The sequence below is a fragment of the Micropterus dolomieu genome, linkage group LG08, assembly GCF_021292245.1.
Source record: "Micropterus dolomieu isolate WLL.071019.BEF.003 ecotype Adirondacks linkage group LG08, ASM2129224v1, whole genome shotgun sequence".
In the NCBI taxonomy this organism is placed as follows: domain Eukaryota; kingdom Metazoa; phylum Chordata; class Actinopteri; order Centrarchiformes; family Centrarchidae; genus Micropterus; species Micropterus dolomieu.
The window spans coordinates 7,506,960-7,525,155 of NC_060157.1; the positions used below are offsets into that span (position 1 = coordinate 7,506,960).

At 41.5% G+C, this 18,196-nt stretch overlaps 1 protein-coding gene across 1 annotated transcript; it reads right to left on the bottom strand.

Moving 5' to 3' along the window:
* Positions 1–232: 232 nt before the first annotated feature.
* On the bottom strand, positions 233–14,773 carry si:dkey-261h17.1. The gene is made up of 5 exons (XM_046056877.1): positions 14,561–14,773; positions 2,480–2,545; positions 2,142–2,317; positions 1,831–1,965; positions 233–1,003 (listed from the first exon to the last, which is right to left on the bottom strand). Exons 1-5 carry the CDS (start codon positions 14,640–14,642, stop codon positions 812–814), a joined length of 651 nt encoding a protein of 216 aa, XP_045912833.1. The 5' UTR covers positions 14,643–14,773; the 3' UTR covers positions 233–811.
* Between the last annotated feature and the right edge of the window lie 3,423 nt (positions 14,774–18,196).

Below are 18,196 nucleotides of genomic sequence, written 5' to 3' on the forward strand. Positions count from 1 at the left end.
TTTTCATAGAGGATGTCACATGCACATTCAGACTCGTTAATTCACTCACTCATACTTTATCAAAATCTACGACTTGCAATCAACTACACATACATACAGTAAGCAAGCTTAAATGTATGTGTGCACAGTACATGCAAGTATTTGTAGACACACGTACACACATTCATACACAATCAGTAACTCAATCAGGCAGGGCCCAACGGATTTTCTCTCTGAGAGATTTGTAAACAGATTTCAAGGCAGTGTGATTTATTTCCTCTCTGTCTGTCATGGCTTTACACTAAACTTAGGAACAGTTTAATTTATGTTCATATGCTGTACTAGTGAAGAGTTGACTGGAGCTTTAAACCTGATGACATGCAGAGACCGGCTATGTGTTGCCAGCACATTGCTGTAACTTCAGGGGCTGCAGTCATCATGGGAACCAGTGCTGATTTAATGAAATACACTCTTCCTTCCTTCCTTCCTTCAAACCATAGCTGCCCATCTCCTGTCTCTCGTTCCAACCTGCCAACAAACCAGGGACTGAGCCTTCATCATCATCAACATCATTCATCACAGCCATCATCATCGTCATCAGACTACTTTTCCTGATATTCATTGAGGCACATAGCCAAAAGAGGAACATAACAAGAGAGGAGTTATGTTAATGTGGGAGATTGTTCTAGTCCCTGATGTTCACTTTGTTGTGGACTATATGGTTGGGCAGGAGTGGATTCAGAGAGGGAGGTGAGTTTGCATAAGCATGTGTGCATGTGTGTTTGTGTGTGGGGGTTGTGGGGGTATTTCCTGGGCTTATTTGTAGACTTTTTCACAGCTCTGTGTCGGCTGTCTTGGTGGTGGAGTGGCCGTTGGTGGGAGGAGGAGGCTGGGTCTTGTCTGCCTCAGGGGACTCTCCATTTATACTGGGTTTCTCCTGGGTTTCTGGAGGTGGGTTGAGGGGGGCCACAGATACAAGAGTGTTCCCCTGGTTCTCCTGATCTACTGGATAGGCCTCCTCTGCCTGAAAATACAGCACAAACAGCTCAACATGGAAAGGCAAGATAGAAAATTTCAACAACACATGGGTGTCAGGATACTTGTATAGGCTTGTAGGTAGTATGAACTAGCTATGAAGAAGTTGTCCCCTCTTTTCATCAGTGTAAAACATGCTGAAATATTTGAGAAATGTAGCAGACATTTCCCATATTTAAATTTTTTTCTTGATTTAGTAAATCATAAAAAAAAAGCTTTACTGTGCTTATGTGTTATATAGGACCTTGAATAAAATATTCTGAAGGGGTTAAAAATAAAGCAATGTAGTTGATGATCAACCAGTTCTGCCATTCACATAATCACGTATGTACACAGATGCCTCCCATAACCCCTACACCCTCCCACTATTACTTCTAAACACATTAACATGTCCTGTTATGTGGTGTCTATCATGTGATACAGCTGTGCCTGGTTAGTAGATGAAACAGTGAGCCCTGCAGATAAAAAAAAAGGCAGCAGAGAGCAGGGCGTGGGTCTTTGGATAGCATACTCTCACTCTTTCTCTGCATATTCTCTGTGATAGCTGGCCAGCAACATTCCCTAATTAAAACTTTGGTAGCAATTGATTCCAACGGAAGAAAATAGTGCTGTTTTGACTTCAGATGTAGAAAAACAAGGTAATCACTGCAGTGATTTTCATTTCATGGGTTCAGTGCTATATCACTGATAGGCAACTCCTGTGGAGCCAACACGAACATAAAAACCATAAAGTAACTAAATAAGGTCCACAGTGGCAACATACAATACTGTATATTGTGCATCTATTATGAACAGAAAATGTCAAAATGTGCTTACCAGCCTCACTCCCTTCGTGTCAGACTTGCGTTTGCATTTCAAGTAACCTAAAATGATTGCAAGGGCGGCAATCAGACCACTGACCAGTATGCCCACAAATACAGAGGAACCACCTGGTGGTGGTGGGTTACCAAGCTGCAAACAAGTTGAAGAGATAAAGTTGTGGTCAAAAAAAGTATGTGTGTGAATTTGCAGCCATATAAAATCATCATTCTTGAGTTGAAATGTTAAAAGTCAAAAAGTAGAGAAAGACCAACTGAACAGGCAGTTAATCAAAACCACAATCAAAAATGAGGGAGTAAAACTGAGACCTCAGCATGTGAATCCTTGGCTTTGAGTATGGTCGTGTTCTCTGAGGCGCCTCCATCCTGCTTGTCAGGACTGACTGTAGATGGTACATTGGTCGCTGGAGAACCTCCAGAAGTAGCAGAACTTTCAGCAACAGCAGGAGTGACACTTACATCCGATGAAGCAGTGGTACTTGGAGCTGCAGTGGATTCATTCATTATTATTATTATGATCATTATTTCATTATGGCCTATCTTAGAAGAGGACATAAAGTGATATGATTTTAATCTGAATAACCAACAAAATTCCACAGAAATTGCCAAAACCCCAGTGATCATCTCAAGTCTCATTGCACGCTTACCAAGGCTCCCAATAGTGCTGACTGAAGATTCTTTTGTAGTTGCATTGTCTTGACACATCACCTCATCTGCAAGGAAGGGAGATCATGTGAGAACCAGTGAGTGACAACAACATCAACACCTTTATCTGATGAATCAATGCTCTTTGATGCCTGCAACAATTAAAGCATTGCTCTGTAAACTGTGTTCCTCCAACGTCTCGTAACTTAATATTCTATGTCCTTCTATGATTGGGATACTTGATTGGGATAATCATATTCTAAGTTTGGGAACTACATTCCCATAATTTGGGGGCTTTGGGGATGTAAACAGGAAGTATAATGTTGCCATAGATGCAGTGAGTTAGCTGTGGGCTATTAGAATTAGAATGGACAATTTAGAATGTACAGGAAACTGTCACTGCATTACTTTCATACTGGAGAAAACGTAAAAAACTGGAGATTCAGTTCTAGAGTTATAAGGAGCTTCTTTTTGAAAATGTATTTGTGATGGAAATCAAACTTAATGATATCCTTGAAAAGTATTAGTCACACCGAAACTAAAAATATTTGCATTATGTCTGTAAACTCAATTTTCACAGTGTTATGACTACGATAAGGAGTATGACTTTTGACTAAAACTGTGGCAATTGGGTGCTAAGGATTTTAAAGCAAATTGCCTCCCTGAGCTATCACAGCCACTGCAGTGCTGGCTGTGTCAATATGGGTCAAATCAGCAGTTGTGTTAAAACGGTGTTGTGTTAAAATGTATTTTCCTATAGATATGCCTTTCCCTTTACCTTAATCTGCACCCAATTTTGTCCTTAACCCCAACCGGGCGTCTTCTAAGATGCTTAACTAGACCCCAACCATACGCTAACATCAGCCAACTATCACTGCTACACCTATAATCTAACTGCTATGATCTAACCTATGCCCTAACCCCAACCATGGAGGGGAGACCTTCAGGAAGGAGGAAACACTATTCGAGGGGGGAACATGAAATATGTATGGTATCTCGGGATGAAATTTCTAGCACAGGCTCAATGAAATGTTTGTGTGAATGAGGTCAGGGCAGAGGGTAGGTTTGAACAGTCTGAACTCTTGAACCAAACCTCATGCCCAACCCAAAGATGCCAAACCAATTTGGAATGTGTTCTCAGGGGCTCTAAGTAATTACTAGTCACATATGGGCTAATTCTCACTGTCAGCCTAGGCACATAAACAGCTCAGTCAAAAGGTCATGGTATCCTGATACACATCCATCCTCTGGGAGAGATCCTGTTTCTGTAATAATCTTGGGATTAATTTGGGTGGTGCTAAGACCTTTCTTACATTAAAGGACACCTATTATGTTTTTCCACATTTTCCACTTATCTACAATGTTACAATGTTGGAAGTTCATGTTAAACATTGTCAAAGCTTCTAATAAAGATGTATTTAAAAGAAATCCCTGTGAGCAAAAACTTCAGATTTCCTCCTGTTCTGAACGCTCTGTTTTGAACTGATTTTTCTACCAATGGCTCCGTTCTAGGACACACACAGAGCTTTTCCTGTCGGGCGGCGCGAAGGGGGCGGTGCCGGCGACGCAAAAGCGAAGCGAAGGCAACGCGCCACCGACGGCTTCACAGAGTTGTGTGGAGAGGGCCAGGCAGAGCAGACGATTGAAAATCTGCTGGCCGGCGGAGAACTGCTAAACTTGGGGGAGAAGAGCCGGGAGCAGCGCTCCAGCTTTTGGACAAATAAACACCTGTAGTCGGACTGGATTCTGCTCTGACAACTACAGCGTTTGCTTGCGGGAGGAGCTCGGAGTAAACTGCTATTATTAATTTAGCTTTTTACTTTAGTTTTTGGGATTACAACATTAATTTATCTTCATTCGAGCTTCTCAGCAGCTAGATTCCGTGCACATCCGATTCCAGTGTTGTTACCGTCGTTTGGCACTACTTCATATTTATATAAAAACCGGACAAACCTGGACATTGCTGGGAGAAAAAAAGCGAGGAGGTTGAACTACCTGGTGAGTTCAGAAAACATGTGTATGTAAATTTATTCCAGCTATCATTGTACTTTACAGTGACCAAGTTAGCATAGCATAGCTCTGATCGATCCAAACTCCATTCAGAAAACAAACATTTTAGAAGTTGTTGTCCTGCTGTCTTGCTGACAGACCTGACAAAGCATGAATTCACATTAACAAATCTGCATCATATTATTTCGGCATCAGTTTGATCCGTTTATTGCTATTTAATCAGAGCAAAATGTTTACTTTGGGTTCATACAGCTGTTGTGTTTATTCGCGTTATTGCGTTGTGTGTGAACACTCAGCAGTTGTCCAGCGATAAAAACCCCGCGAGGAGAGCGTTTCGTCGCATTTGGTCTGAATGCTGCATCAGACAGGCTGAAATGAAGGCCTACATGAAGAGCCAGTATAAGACAGGGAATTCTTTTTTTGAACTTAAATCATGCAAAGCTGCCATACACTAGTCATAGAACAACAATATAGGACTGGAAAAGCAGTATAATAGGTCTCCTTTAAGGTTAAGAATAGTAGAAAAGCCTTCCCCGTGTTCATGTGAGGTATTTCTAGGTATATGAGTGTTGAGTGGCTTCCCTAGGTTGAATTAGTTTTTAAAGTTTAATGTCTAACAACAGATTTATATGACAAATCTGCTCATCTAGCCAACTAGATAATGTTAATAGATTGTCCTGTTCAATTGTATATGTTCATCAAAATATAATAAACTTGATTTGATTTTATGGGGCAAGCATTTTAACTGTTGTGTTATTAAACGCACACATAGACACACAGAACTCTTTATAATAGGGCTAGATGCCATCACCCCTGCTCCCACTGCCACTGCCACAAAGGAGAACTGAATTGCTGCACCATTATTTCTAAACACTCCCCTTCGCATGGAAGGAAACCAACATAATGTGTAAACAGTTTAACATCAAACCAAAACTATGCTGCAATCCGAGGAAAATGTTTGGTTTGGTGAACCACTACCATTATTTAGTTCATTACCAGACTGATTAATTTAGATGTTTAGTGTGTGTTTGCAATCCTATAAACATGAATGACTTTAACATACTCTGGAATAACTTCCAAGCTCCTTGAAGGAACTTTAGCACCCCAAACAAAACACAGTGTGATATTTTTCCCAGCTAGCAAGCGACCAACATAGTATAGTATGTGTCCAGGCTCTTTAATAAATGGTTTTCTCCTGCAGTGCGTTTTACCTTGACAATGGCGTCAACTAGCTGTACATTACGCAAAGCTGGCCATATGCTGCATTTTAACTATTGTAGGTGGTCATACATCCTAACATTTGTTTAACTGTGCTAATAGAGCTTTTAGCTAATTGCCTTTGAGCTGCTATGTTTAATAGATCAATAATGTGGGATAAAAATGTTTAGCCTCCATGCCACTGAAAAAACCTACCTAAGTTTATGCTTCATATGTATCAAGATTTTATTAGAACAAATAGTATCAGTGGAATGTTTTAAAGCACTTCACAGTCCAGCCAGTTAAGTATTAAGTGTCTAGAATAAGCACAATTATTTATGTTTTAAAGAAACCTGCCCAGTTTGTTTTCATTGTATCAATGGGTTCTCTTGTTTAAACACAGATTATATGCACATATTCTGCACACATACAGACATTTAAAAGACACAAACAGTATGTGCTAATGGATACAGATGCACATACACACACACACACACACACACACACACACACACACCAATTTGCTCCCTTTAAACTCTTACATGTCTGTTACACGTCTGAGGTGTCTGTGTCCACACCAGAGTGGACACAGACACCTCAGACAGCTGTGTGAGAAATCTCACTGTGTTTCTAGCCAGGCCCCTCAGCATCAACATGAAGCCTTAGGACCTTCAGTCTCAACACAAACACAGAGAAACATACATAACACTCCTACTAACACAACTTTGGTCTCTTTCCAGAGAATGTTTGATGAGTTCAGGGAACACAAGGCAAAGGCTGCAGACTATGCAACCTCTGGCTTCAGTCCTGCTCTTCAGCACTCTCTTTACTACATCAAGTGGATTTCCTGAACTGATTGTCCTCCTTGAAGCTTTCAGCGTGGGTGTTCCAGTCTTTGACGTGGTGCGTGGGGTATAGCCACACCAGATGTAAAGAATTAAATCATATGTTAAAGAGAGGATATTATATAGGCCAAGGATTTGTGAATGACAGTTCAAATACTTTTTTTTGCCTATGGTTGACAAATCAACAGCAATTATAAGGCAGGATAAAGGCAGATATTTCACCAGCAAATGACACATGTAATTTGGTGGATGCTTGAAGGGCCTTACAGCACCATGCCTGCTTGCATATGTAGCACACATAGCCCCTGGCAAGGGCTTTGCTCTGTCTATGAAGGATTACAGGGCCACAACCATTATTGTTGACATGCTGCTGGAATGTGTTGCAGCTACTGAGTTGTTGGTATATAGGCTGACCCAACTGTACTTCATTGTTCTTCACTTTTAACACCAAGGGAATGTAAGCAACAATAAAGTAAGTCAGTAACACATTAATTATCAGGTATTAATCCTGAAAATTGGAAGATTGTCGAGAATTTCACAACGTACTTTAGTGGATTATGTTTGAAGAAATGGATTAAGTAAGGTCATTACTGAATTGATAAACCTATATTGAACATAATCACTTACTGCTTGAATTCCAGGATCTAGTCCACACTGAAAATAAATCAAGTACAAGCCTGAGATAGACACAAACACATAAAAATATTTTGAAGCACTGGTTGGACCAGTGCATACATGAGGGCAGTGATGAAATTAGTGGAGATGTGAGGGTTCCAAGGTTTAGCTCTCTGGTGGTGAATAATATATTTCCAAGGTATTCAGACTATAGTGGAGTCAGGGGAGAAAAGGAAAGAGATGATGACATGGAGGGGGATACTGTGACTTATCATCAATTTTCATACTAAAAGCCACTTCTTATTTTTTTCACATTTGGTTGGATTTCCTTCCGGATGATCTTTTAACCCTCTTCTTCACTGGGGAAATACCTTCCAACTCCTCCTTATACACTAACAGACACACCCACAAAAATTCATGAACACAGACGTACACTCACACAGCTAGAAATGGAAGGCATATAGACATAAGTCTTGAATGCTGGTACTATCGTGGAAAGACAAGAGAAAAACACACACACACACACACACACACACACACACACACACACTACAAATACACTACAAACACATTATACTCATTTTTATTTATGCCACTATGCTAATTTTGGATGTTTGTTGATCCTTGAGTCTTTAGTATTAAATCAAGTTTCAGGTCCGATCGTGTAGCACACAGCTAGATTTAAGCATCCTGCACAGATGCTTCTCTACTCAATAGTTGCTTTCCTTTCTCAGTCTGTTAAATCCCATGGAGAACTACTGTATGCGGCGGATAGGCCATAGATCACAAACAAAAAACTTCTATGATTTACATCTAAGTCTGTGATCGTCTAACTATGACTATGGCCAGAAATAAAACCCAGGTTATAAACTGTACTGTGGTTTTTCCTTTCAGTTTTAGTATCAAGTTTGAGTACCTCTTTTTGTCTTTGTGTTATGGCCACTGTAGTAATCTAGTTTAAGATCAGGGAGACCACCTTCAGCTACAACAGAGGCATCAGCACTCGCAGTGGATTGTTAACTGCGCATTGTCTGACTTTATCACCCTCCGCTATGTTACAAGCAGCTTCAGCCAAACAGATTGTGTGTGTGTATGTGCATTTAAGATAGAAGTAAAGTATTTTGATTCAAATAATTTGAATAGTGCTATCTGTTCCCATACTCAGTCACTTACAATGTCCCTGCTTAGCTGCCATCTTTTACACTTCCTGTTATTCCAGCGCTCAGATTTAGGGTGGGGAAGAGCGAGGAAATTGCAATAGAAACAAACATTAACACACATTAAGCGGCTGCAGTCATAGTATGAACAGGGGACAGCAGCTGCAGTAAGTCTCCTTAGGGAACTCTTTACCTCCCTGCTTATGTGCCGCACTGTCAGAGAGCTGTGAAGTCTCTGACATCATGCATAAGGGGGAAAAGCTTCAGCTCTAAACCTCGGGACTTGCACCTCCACCCAGACCATAGAGACAACACCTTGGCTGTCATAATGTATCACACCCGTTCGTTACTTATCCGTGTCCCCTGCTTCCAGATGTCCACAGAAGACTAGTCTACCCTCACTCCTTTCTTTTCATTACTTAGGAGAAACGTCATTTCAGCTTAAGTCAGAAATTCCTTCAGTCACAGAGACCCTCAAGGGAATTCTGGGACTAAGATGCTAAGAGAGAGGCTAGACTTAGCTTGTGGCCAACCAAATGAGGCTTAGCTGGCTTTTTCAATTAATTGTTTAGTCTATGAATTATCCTTTTTTTAAAAAAAATTCTTAACATTGCTAGTCTACAACCCAGACTAGCAAAAAAGAAAGAAAAGGCAAATCGCCACATTTGTGAACCACTTAAATGATTAGGCGAATTTGGCGTTTTTGCTCCATAAATGACTTAAACTATTAATCGAGTATCATAATGGTTGGTGATTAATTTTCTGTTGATCAACCAATAGATTAATCAATTAATTGATTCAACACTTATGAGACATTCTTTGTGTATAGGCTAGAATAACAGCATAGCATATCTCGGGCCGTATGAAAAAATAAAAAGAGCACTACTACTTTACAATGACCTGCTATTCTAGTGACAATCAGAAAGAAAATAAATCCCAGGACTATGCCTCTCAGGTCCCAAATGTTAGAACTATTTTTGTTTCAGGACAAACAGGTGGCAAAGGTTGACTTTTCCACCCTGTCAACGCCCCTGCTGTTTTTCAACAAAACACAAGATAGTTTTGAAGAAAAAAAAAATTAGAAAGGAATTAACAACAGGTTTGTGGAATGTTATCTATGTACATCCGAGGACAGGATGTGGCTGTCACAGCACGCGACATTCAGTGACCTCTTCAAACTGCAGAGGTCAACATGCTGGGGGCTGCAGATAACACACCAACTCTTGAATACAGACAAACACTCCTGGGGTGGGATCACATCCACACTAACTGTTATAATAGGGTGTACAGCACAGGCGTACTGTCCTCTGTTTTATATCGACTTGACGTGGTTATTTTTAACTAATCTTATCTTAATCTTTCCTTCAATCACACTGATACAGGGTTAATAAAACCGAAGGCTGGGATAAACACTGAGAAGGACGAAAATAAAGAATGAAAAGGTAACATTTATGATTGATAGCAGCTAACAGCTACTGATCATTGTGTTTTTCAACCCCTAATTTACTCATTAAAATAGTTTTAGCAGGGCAGTGAAACTTTAAACCCATGTTTCCAAAACACTTCTTTCAGCTGCTTCAAGAGGCCATAGCTCTGTGTCAGAACCAGCATTGGGCCACAACAGCAGATGTCCATGGACTCATTCCAGCTGCTGTTGAGACTGTGTGGGGAGAGGTTGTAAAAAGATATTGAAACCTATAGCCCTACACTAACTGGCTCTGATGTGATTGAGGCTAAGAGGAGGGGAAGATTGAGAAATAATAGCAACAATCTGATCCTTCCAGATATGGCTAAACTCTGCAGTTTTGTCTTAAGAAAGAAAAAAAAGCTGCACTGAAACTGTTTATATATACAGTACAAATGAATAAGGTGTCCAAACTGAGCACCTTGAATAGCTAAAGGCCACAGTCTTGTGTTTTCAATTAGGAAGTATAAAGCAAGGCTTCAACAACATGCCTGAACATTAATTACCAGGAGCAATTATTCCGGCAGTCAAAAAGCCTGAGCAGGGGCTCATTGAGTGCTCTTATTCCCCAGCATAAACAGTATACCCCACCATAAAGACAGAATTGCTTGGTTTTCCAACATACACTATGTGTGATATACGCCCTTTGCTTTCTACTGGTGTTCGGCATGACATCATCATAACCTTCATCAATCAGTGTGTGGAGGGTCACTTAGCTATTTTTGAGCCAGCGTGAAAAGGCAGAGATGACACAAGAAGCAGAGAGTGCTTCCAAGTTCTTGTTTTGGAATTCACACTATTATCTTGGGGCTGCTCATTAGCTGAATGCAGGGGTGATTTCGATCTGAGCAGTGATATCTGGAGTTTCTCCGCCTCACTGCTACTTGTCCCGCCAAATTTTCTGGGCTGAAAATGAAGGAGAAACTGGAGGAGAGGCCCTTTCCCCCCTCCTGTATGCTGGTAAAACCCAACAGCTGTAAAATTGCAGCAGGGTGCCAAGGGAACAAGGAACAATAAGCTCACCAGAACAGCAGTAATTGGAAAAGGAAGATTTGAATGCTAACACAGCATCTGTTTTTCATTAAGATTGTTTCACTAGGTAAATATTGTTGCTAGACGATCTATTTCTCCAAGTCAACTGCTTTTCCTGGAGGATCATTTAGTTAGCAGCGACAGTGGCTTTGTTTTCATATCATTGATATGTTTTCTTTGGGAAAGAGTTGGCTCCAAATTAAGATTATTCAAAGAGAGAATTGCAGTTTAAAATGTCCTCTTGTTTCTGTGATTGTGCTGTTGTGGGCTAGCAGACGAGTTATCGGAACAGACACTTATGACAGACGGTGTTTGTTCAAATATTTCATTGATTTCAGCTGTAGCCGGACCTGGTTCTCTCACAAGAAATCACTGAAGCAAATTGGCAGTTTGACAGATTACAGGCTCCAGGTTTAATTAATTAGCATGCTCACGTGGCTCTTCAGCCATAACTTTGGGCCCAAGTGGACACACACCCTAGCCTGACATAAGACCACTATCTGCCAAGGCTTATGTAAAAGATCCACGCCCTCCAGCAGATGACGTGAATCAAACTTCGCCATCACAACGTGGGACTGGAAGAATGCTGGTCAATAGCCAAGGGCCATGAGAATGAGAGTGGCAATAGTCTGCCCATGTTTATGTTGGCAGGGGGAAGCTGCTGTCTGAGAAACATTGTTCATTTGTGTGCAGGGAGATATGGATGCTGATCTGTACTCTCTGTGTTGTCCTTTTCAAGGTTTTAATCTTGACAATTTCTTACATTTTCTCTAACAGAAGGCAGCAGTCTGTGAGTTCATCAGTTCAGTTTAAGCTATCATATTCTGACCTGTATCAGTGAAGGCCACTTAAGTGAGTGTTACACAAAGGATCTACTGAGCATTGATGGCTTTACGCATGTGCACACACAAACACACACACACCAAAAAAACAAAATCTCCCAACCTCGAGTGAATATTCTAACAGCAATTGTCACAGCTCATTCAGCCCTGCCCGAGGCCCTGACTTAGCAACAGAAACAGTCATTGTAGATGACAAGCTGAAATAAGCAAGACAAGATGTTTTCCCCCTTCTCCAGAGCAGATTTAAAGCTTGGGTTTTCCCCCAACGTTTTGAGAGAGAGAGACAGCTTATAACATACTCCAAGAGGCGTAGAATGACATCATCCAACATTGTCTGCACTACATATTTGCACGCCTGCATAACTACTGGTGATAGCCATGAGAAGTGGGTACATAAACTAAATCTGTTTGCAGAGGAGTCTGGATGATTGGCCTGCTTATATATGACAAGGATGTTTGCTCTGATAAACACAGTTAAACACATTCACTAATCAAGTGCATCAATGGCACTCATCCTGTCTCTCCTGTATCCCACCTCCAGTCCACTCACCCTTCAACTCTTGTTTGCCTGAGTCACTTTTTCTAAGATGTTTGTCCACTGCAAATGTTATTAACTTTTTCAAATAGAAAGAGTTTTAAATATGCACAAATGGAATTTATTGCTTTAGCTGCAGCCTACAGTATACCAATATAGCATATATTGTGCATTATGTGCATTATGATGTCACATTACCTTAAAAAGTTTTTTTTCCTCCATAAGCAACATTGTGATAAGTCCAAGGCTGTTGTAAAAATTTGTTTGCTTTTTTCTTTTGTTTCCAAATATCAAACAGAGAGAGAAAATGTTATGGGCTTTTCAACAAATACCACAAAGCATGTTTTTAAGACAGGCCTAGGATCATCTTCCACACCCACTCGCCAGTGTTGATCTAATGAAATCACTGCCTCCAAATCAAATGTGGCATTTATTAAACCTCCTTATACACAGTGATTCCACAGTTAGAACAATACAGAGCAAGACAGGAGCTGTGCAGAGGAGCGCCTATGCATTTATCAGGATGGAGTGGCTTGACAAAGCGTCTTCTCATGAGCATGAAAAGTTAAAAATGTCAATGAAGATTGACGTCACTGGGGTCAGATCTCTGACCCATGTACCATTGTAGCCATATAGCCCTAATCGTGAGTCAGTGAGGAGACAGTTTGTCTCTTGTGACTTGGCTGGTGATACAAAATGTCCATCCAACCATAGTCAACCGCTTATCCTGCGTACAGGGTCACGGGGGGGGCTGGAGCCAATCCCAGCTGACATCGGGCGCAAGGCGGGGTACACCCTGGACAGATTGCCAGTCCATTGCAGGACCACACATAGACAAACAACTACTCACACCTAAGGACAATTTAGGGTCACCAATCAACCTAGTCCGCATGTCTTTGGATGGTGGGAGGAAGCCGGAGCACCTGGAGAGAACCCACGCAGACACAGGGAGAACATGCAAACTCCACACAGAAAGGTTGGGGAAACCGGGGTTTGAACCCACGACTTCTAACCACTGCACCACTGTGCCGCCCGATACAAAATGTATCAAAAGAAAAACAGAAATTGCCACAAGTATTAAAATGATCGACACAGAGTGGTAGAACTGGCAGGATATAGATACAAACAACCATTGCATACACAGAGTAAATTCACACCTCATTGCCAGTTGGACACAAGTGTCAACAATGTAGCAGGTCTGTGTGATCGGAGGACTGCTGTTGGATGTGGTAAAAAACTTAGGACGGGTCAGCAGACTTCAGGCCACACCCTTGTGAGATTTTTAAAGTAGAAATCAGAACCTGTCTGCTAATCATAAGTAGCAATGGCTAAAAACAAAATCCTAATTATAGAGATAATAAGATAGGTAGAATAGCTGTTTTTCAATCAACAAGAGAAAATACATAGTTGATTATTAGTTGTGTCTTAAAATGTTGTCCCTGCATTATGGCTTTCATTTCTTGGCGAGAGTGGGCAGAGTAATTAGATTTCCATGTAGATCTAATTACCATCTATTAAGCTGCTGATGCAGACGGTACGTGGTGTGCCTTTTTATTGTGCAAGCTACAAACATGTTCCGCCATCTCACGATCTTTTCCCTTTTAAAGTAAACCCTTAGTTATTTTCATCAGTCTGGGATACTCCTCCTAGTCTTCCCAAGGTCACACCAAATATTCAACACCCCTGTGCCCATAGATGGGGCCTCATGGCTCTGCAGAAGTCGTTACATTGCGCTAAACTAGATCTAGTCCTGCTTTACAGCAGCGAGGCAGCAATGCCATCCAAGCCATACATCACCCTGCAATTAGCATCAGACCGATTTGGAGTGGACTGCCCAGTGAGTCCACACACACCCAATGATTGCGCATGTGCGCACACACATACACACACACACACACACTAATATGTACTTGAAATATCTTTATAGCTCACTGGAGTCACAGTCAGGCGGATGTAACCATGCATCAATACAGTTCCTATTTTTAATATAAAAATACATTTATCTATTTTAAGGCTGTGCGTGGTTTTACACACTTTCAAACACACACGTTAGCTCCACCCAGATGCACTGCAGGATGTAAAGCATAATTATTCTCAACTGCAACTTTCCACTCCTGAGCAGACCCTTTGTGTCTACAACCATGTTGCCGCTAACCATGCCTGGAACACATCAAAGCAACCCCCCACCAACTACTCAGTAAAAAGCCACTGTTGATGTACACATACGGATGCACAAATTTTATAATTTCTGAGACTCTTGGAGACAAAAAAAAGGAACAGCAAAAACTTCAGTTTCACACATAAAATAAGAGTGTGTGGTGAGAGAGGGAATATTGGAGACAATCAAGATTGCAAAAGAAGGTAGTACAATCTATAATTACTCACTGCTGAGCAGTAGAGCGCTGAGCACCAGAACTCCAGCCATCCTTCTCCAGAGCCCATTCATTCTCCACATGGGCGCAGGCATCCTCTCTGGTCAGACTCAGCAAGCCGTTGAGACTCTGTGTGAGAGTAAAAAGTGTGGTAAGTGATAATGAGTGAGTGTGTGAAGGCTGGGGGAGTTTCCTGTGAGGTCTAAGTGTGCGGGACAGGCAAGCAGGATAAAGCCTGGCTTATGTTCTGTTGCTCTTTATATGGCCCCACTCCTTTGGCTTCTCTCTCTACTCTTTCCACACCCCTTTTCTAACTGCCTGCCATTAACCCGTTTCCTCCAATGCAACCGTCCCTGACTCCTCCCTTGTTCCTGTGTGTGTGTGTGGACAGTGCACATGTACAGCAAGCAGAATGAGATAATGAGATGTTAGTGGGTGAAACTTGACATCCTGTTAAGCTTTATCTTTAACGTAGTTTTGTTTTCTGGTTTCATAGAAGTTGACAGTTTGTGCTCTAGTGGCGGGACTGTTTCTGCAATGTGGGGGCTGTGCACTTGAGGGAAGTTTCAGGTGATGCTCAAATAAACAACGTACACATACAAGCAGTTTCCAGATAGATCTATCTATGAAAAGAAAATACAGTACAAATAGTACTTCTATGTGAACACAAATCTGAATAAAAAAATTCTGGTCATCCACAATACAGAAAGCTTTACGTTGACTTGGAGATGGGTTTTATAGAAAGGTGTTAAAGAAGCTGAGTTTGCGTCTTTTTTGAAGATGCACCTGGTAAACAGTACTCCTCCTGCCTCCTACATCTACATAGCTAAGAGGCCTGTGAAAGCACATGGCGTCACAGTGCTTGGCCCCGGTTTTTGTGTGTCCCTGGACAGATGACTAACAGCCTATAGTGAGTCATCCATTGAACTGCACAAATACACAAGCCCGCTTACAAGTATTGTATACATCTTTTTTTTTTTCAAAAGCTCCAACTCACATAGACAAAACACACATATTGTTTTGTAATCAAACCACATCAGCAGAAATTGACAAATTTTTGTACTGATGTCTTGTGCTGGGTGTTCACTGTTCATGTTCACACAGAGCTGTGCTGTTTCAGTAGTCCCGGCAGACCACATCTGGAAGCACTGCAGTCCCACCGCTGGGTTTTTGAGGACTGCCTGGAGACTTTCTTGTCAAACAATGCAACCATATGAGGCTGAATCAAGCCAAGATCATGCTGGTGTCTGTGAACAGGTGCTCCTGCTGGTCACTCGCAATGTATCAGACCAGATACCTTTTTAAAGTTAAGGAACTCTTAAAATATCCACAATTAATGAAACTGAAGTTATGACTAAAAAGGTTAATGTAAGTATTGAGTGGTTAAACATTTAAAGGACTTGAATATTTTAGTTCAAAATCTTAATTTCTGTAATGATTGCTTTGTATTTTATGTTTATTTCTAAGCAATATAGCAAGCAATATATAACATTGTTATGTGTCCTTAGAAGTTAGCAATTTAATACCATTAAAAGTCAGTAGTCTGTGACTTCCCACTCTTACATAGTAGCATCCTCCTGATGTTTACATCTCAAAAGAAGTTAAAACAAACACAAAGAAAGTTGGTATAATAATATTTCCACACTGCCTCTCCCAGTTTGACCTGGTCACTACCCCTGAAATCTCTAAACTCATCAGCTCTTCCAAACCCACTACCTGCTCACTTGACTCCCTCCCTACTCCTCTCATGAAGTCATGCCTCCCCGTCCTTTCCCCTTACCTCACAAACCTCTTCAACTCCTCACTGTCCCTTGGAACCGTCCCCTCTGCTTTCAAAACTGCCGCTGTCACCCCAGTCCTTAAAAAAACCTGGTCTTGATCCCGCTTCCCTTAATAACTACCGTCCAATATCCAACCTCCCCTTTCTGTCTAAAACCCTCGAACGTATAGTCGCCTCACAATTATAAACTCAAAAATATATATTTATAAAACCCATGCCAATAACCAATTTGAACCCTTCCAATCTGATTTTCGCCCCTTCCACAGCACAGAAACTGCTCTCCTCAAAGTCTTCAACGACCTCCTCACTTCTGCTGACACTGGTTCCCTCAACATCCTTATTCTTCTTGACCTGAGTGCAGCCTTCGATACTATGAGCCATAACATCCTGCTCACCAGACTCCAAGACCTTGGTATCGAAGGTATTGCACTCACCTGGCTCCGTTCCTGCCTTTCCAACAGATCCCACTTCATCTCTCTTCATATCCACACCTCTGCTACAGTCACAGTCACCCAAGGCGTTCCCCAAGGCTCCGAACTTGGCCCCCTTCTCTTCATCATCTACATCCTCCCCCTTGGTCAGATACTCCGCCTCTTCAACCTGAACTTCCACTGTTATGCTGATGACACCCTGATCTACCTCCAACCAAATCCCCCCACAATCCCCCCCTCTCCCACATCAACTCCTGTCTGTTAGCGATTAAAACCTGGATGCAACACAACTTCCTCAAACTAAACAGCAATAAAACAGAATTCCTCCTCATAGGCTCCAAATCCACTCTCAGCAAAGCCAATAACCCCACTCTCACCATCGACGGCACCATTGTCTCCCCATCTCCCCAGGCCTTCAACCTCGGTGTGATCTTTGATTCCACCCTCTCCCTTGAGCCCCACATCCGTCATGACATTAAAACCTCCTTCTTTCACCTTCGAAATATTGCCAAAATCAGATCCTCACTCACACCCTCTACTGCTGAAAGACTCATTCACGCCTTCATCTCTTCACGGCTGGACTATTGCAACTCACTACTCCTTGGTATCAGCTCAACCTACATAAAAAGACTCCAACTGGTCCAGAACTTAGCCGCACGACTCATCACCTGCTCCAAATCCTGGCACCACATCACTCCTGTCCTAAAACAACTACACTGGCTTCCCATTTCTCACCGGATCACATACAAAATCCTGGTCCTCACCTACAAAGCCACCACCTGGCCCCTTCATACCTCACTGTCCTCCTCTCCCCCTACCAACCTTCACGGTCCTTCAGATCCACCTCAGCCGGTCTCCTCTACGTCCCCAAGTCCAAGCTCATCAGTCTTGGGGAAAGAGCCTTTTCTAGGGCAGCTCCCAGGCTCTGGAACTCCCTCCCCCATGAGATCCGCACCTCTGAGTCCCTCACCATTTTCCAGTCCCTTAAGACCCATCTCTTCTCCTCTGCCTATCCCTAGCTGTTTTTTTTTTTTTTTATTTATTTTTTTGTCGTGTTTCTTTATCTGCTCTGTAAAGCGACTTTGAGTTCGTGAAAAGCGCTATACAAATTCAATTTATTATTATTATTATTATTATTATTATTTAAAATAGGTCTGGTGGAATCCAATTGCCAATCTTTGTCATTATCACACAATCAGAAAATCTTCATTAAGGGCTGAATCACAGGGGATTAAACCTTAAACTGCTTAAATAAATAAAAAATTAACATGACGTGTAACATGATGCAGTGAAAATCTCATTAAACATAAATTACCAGTAAAACTGGACAGAGTAATTTAAATATGTGAATATATTCACCATGTTTTTAAATCCATCTTCCAACTTTTCCTCTGGCATGATATTTGTTTTTGAAATATTATCTTTACACAGTTAACAG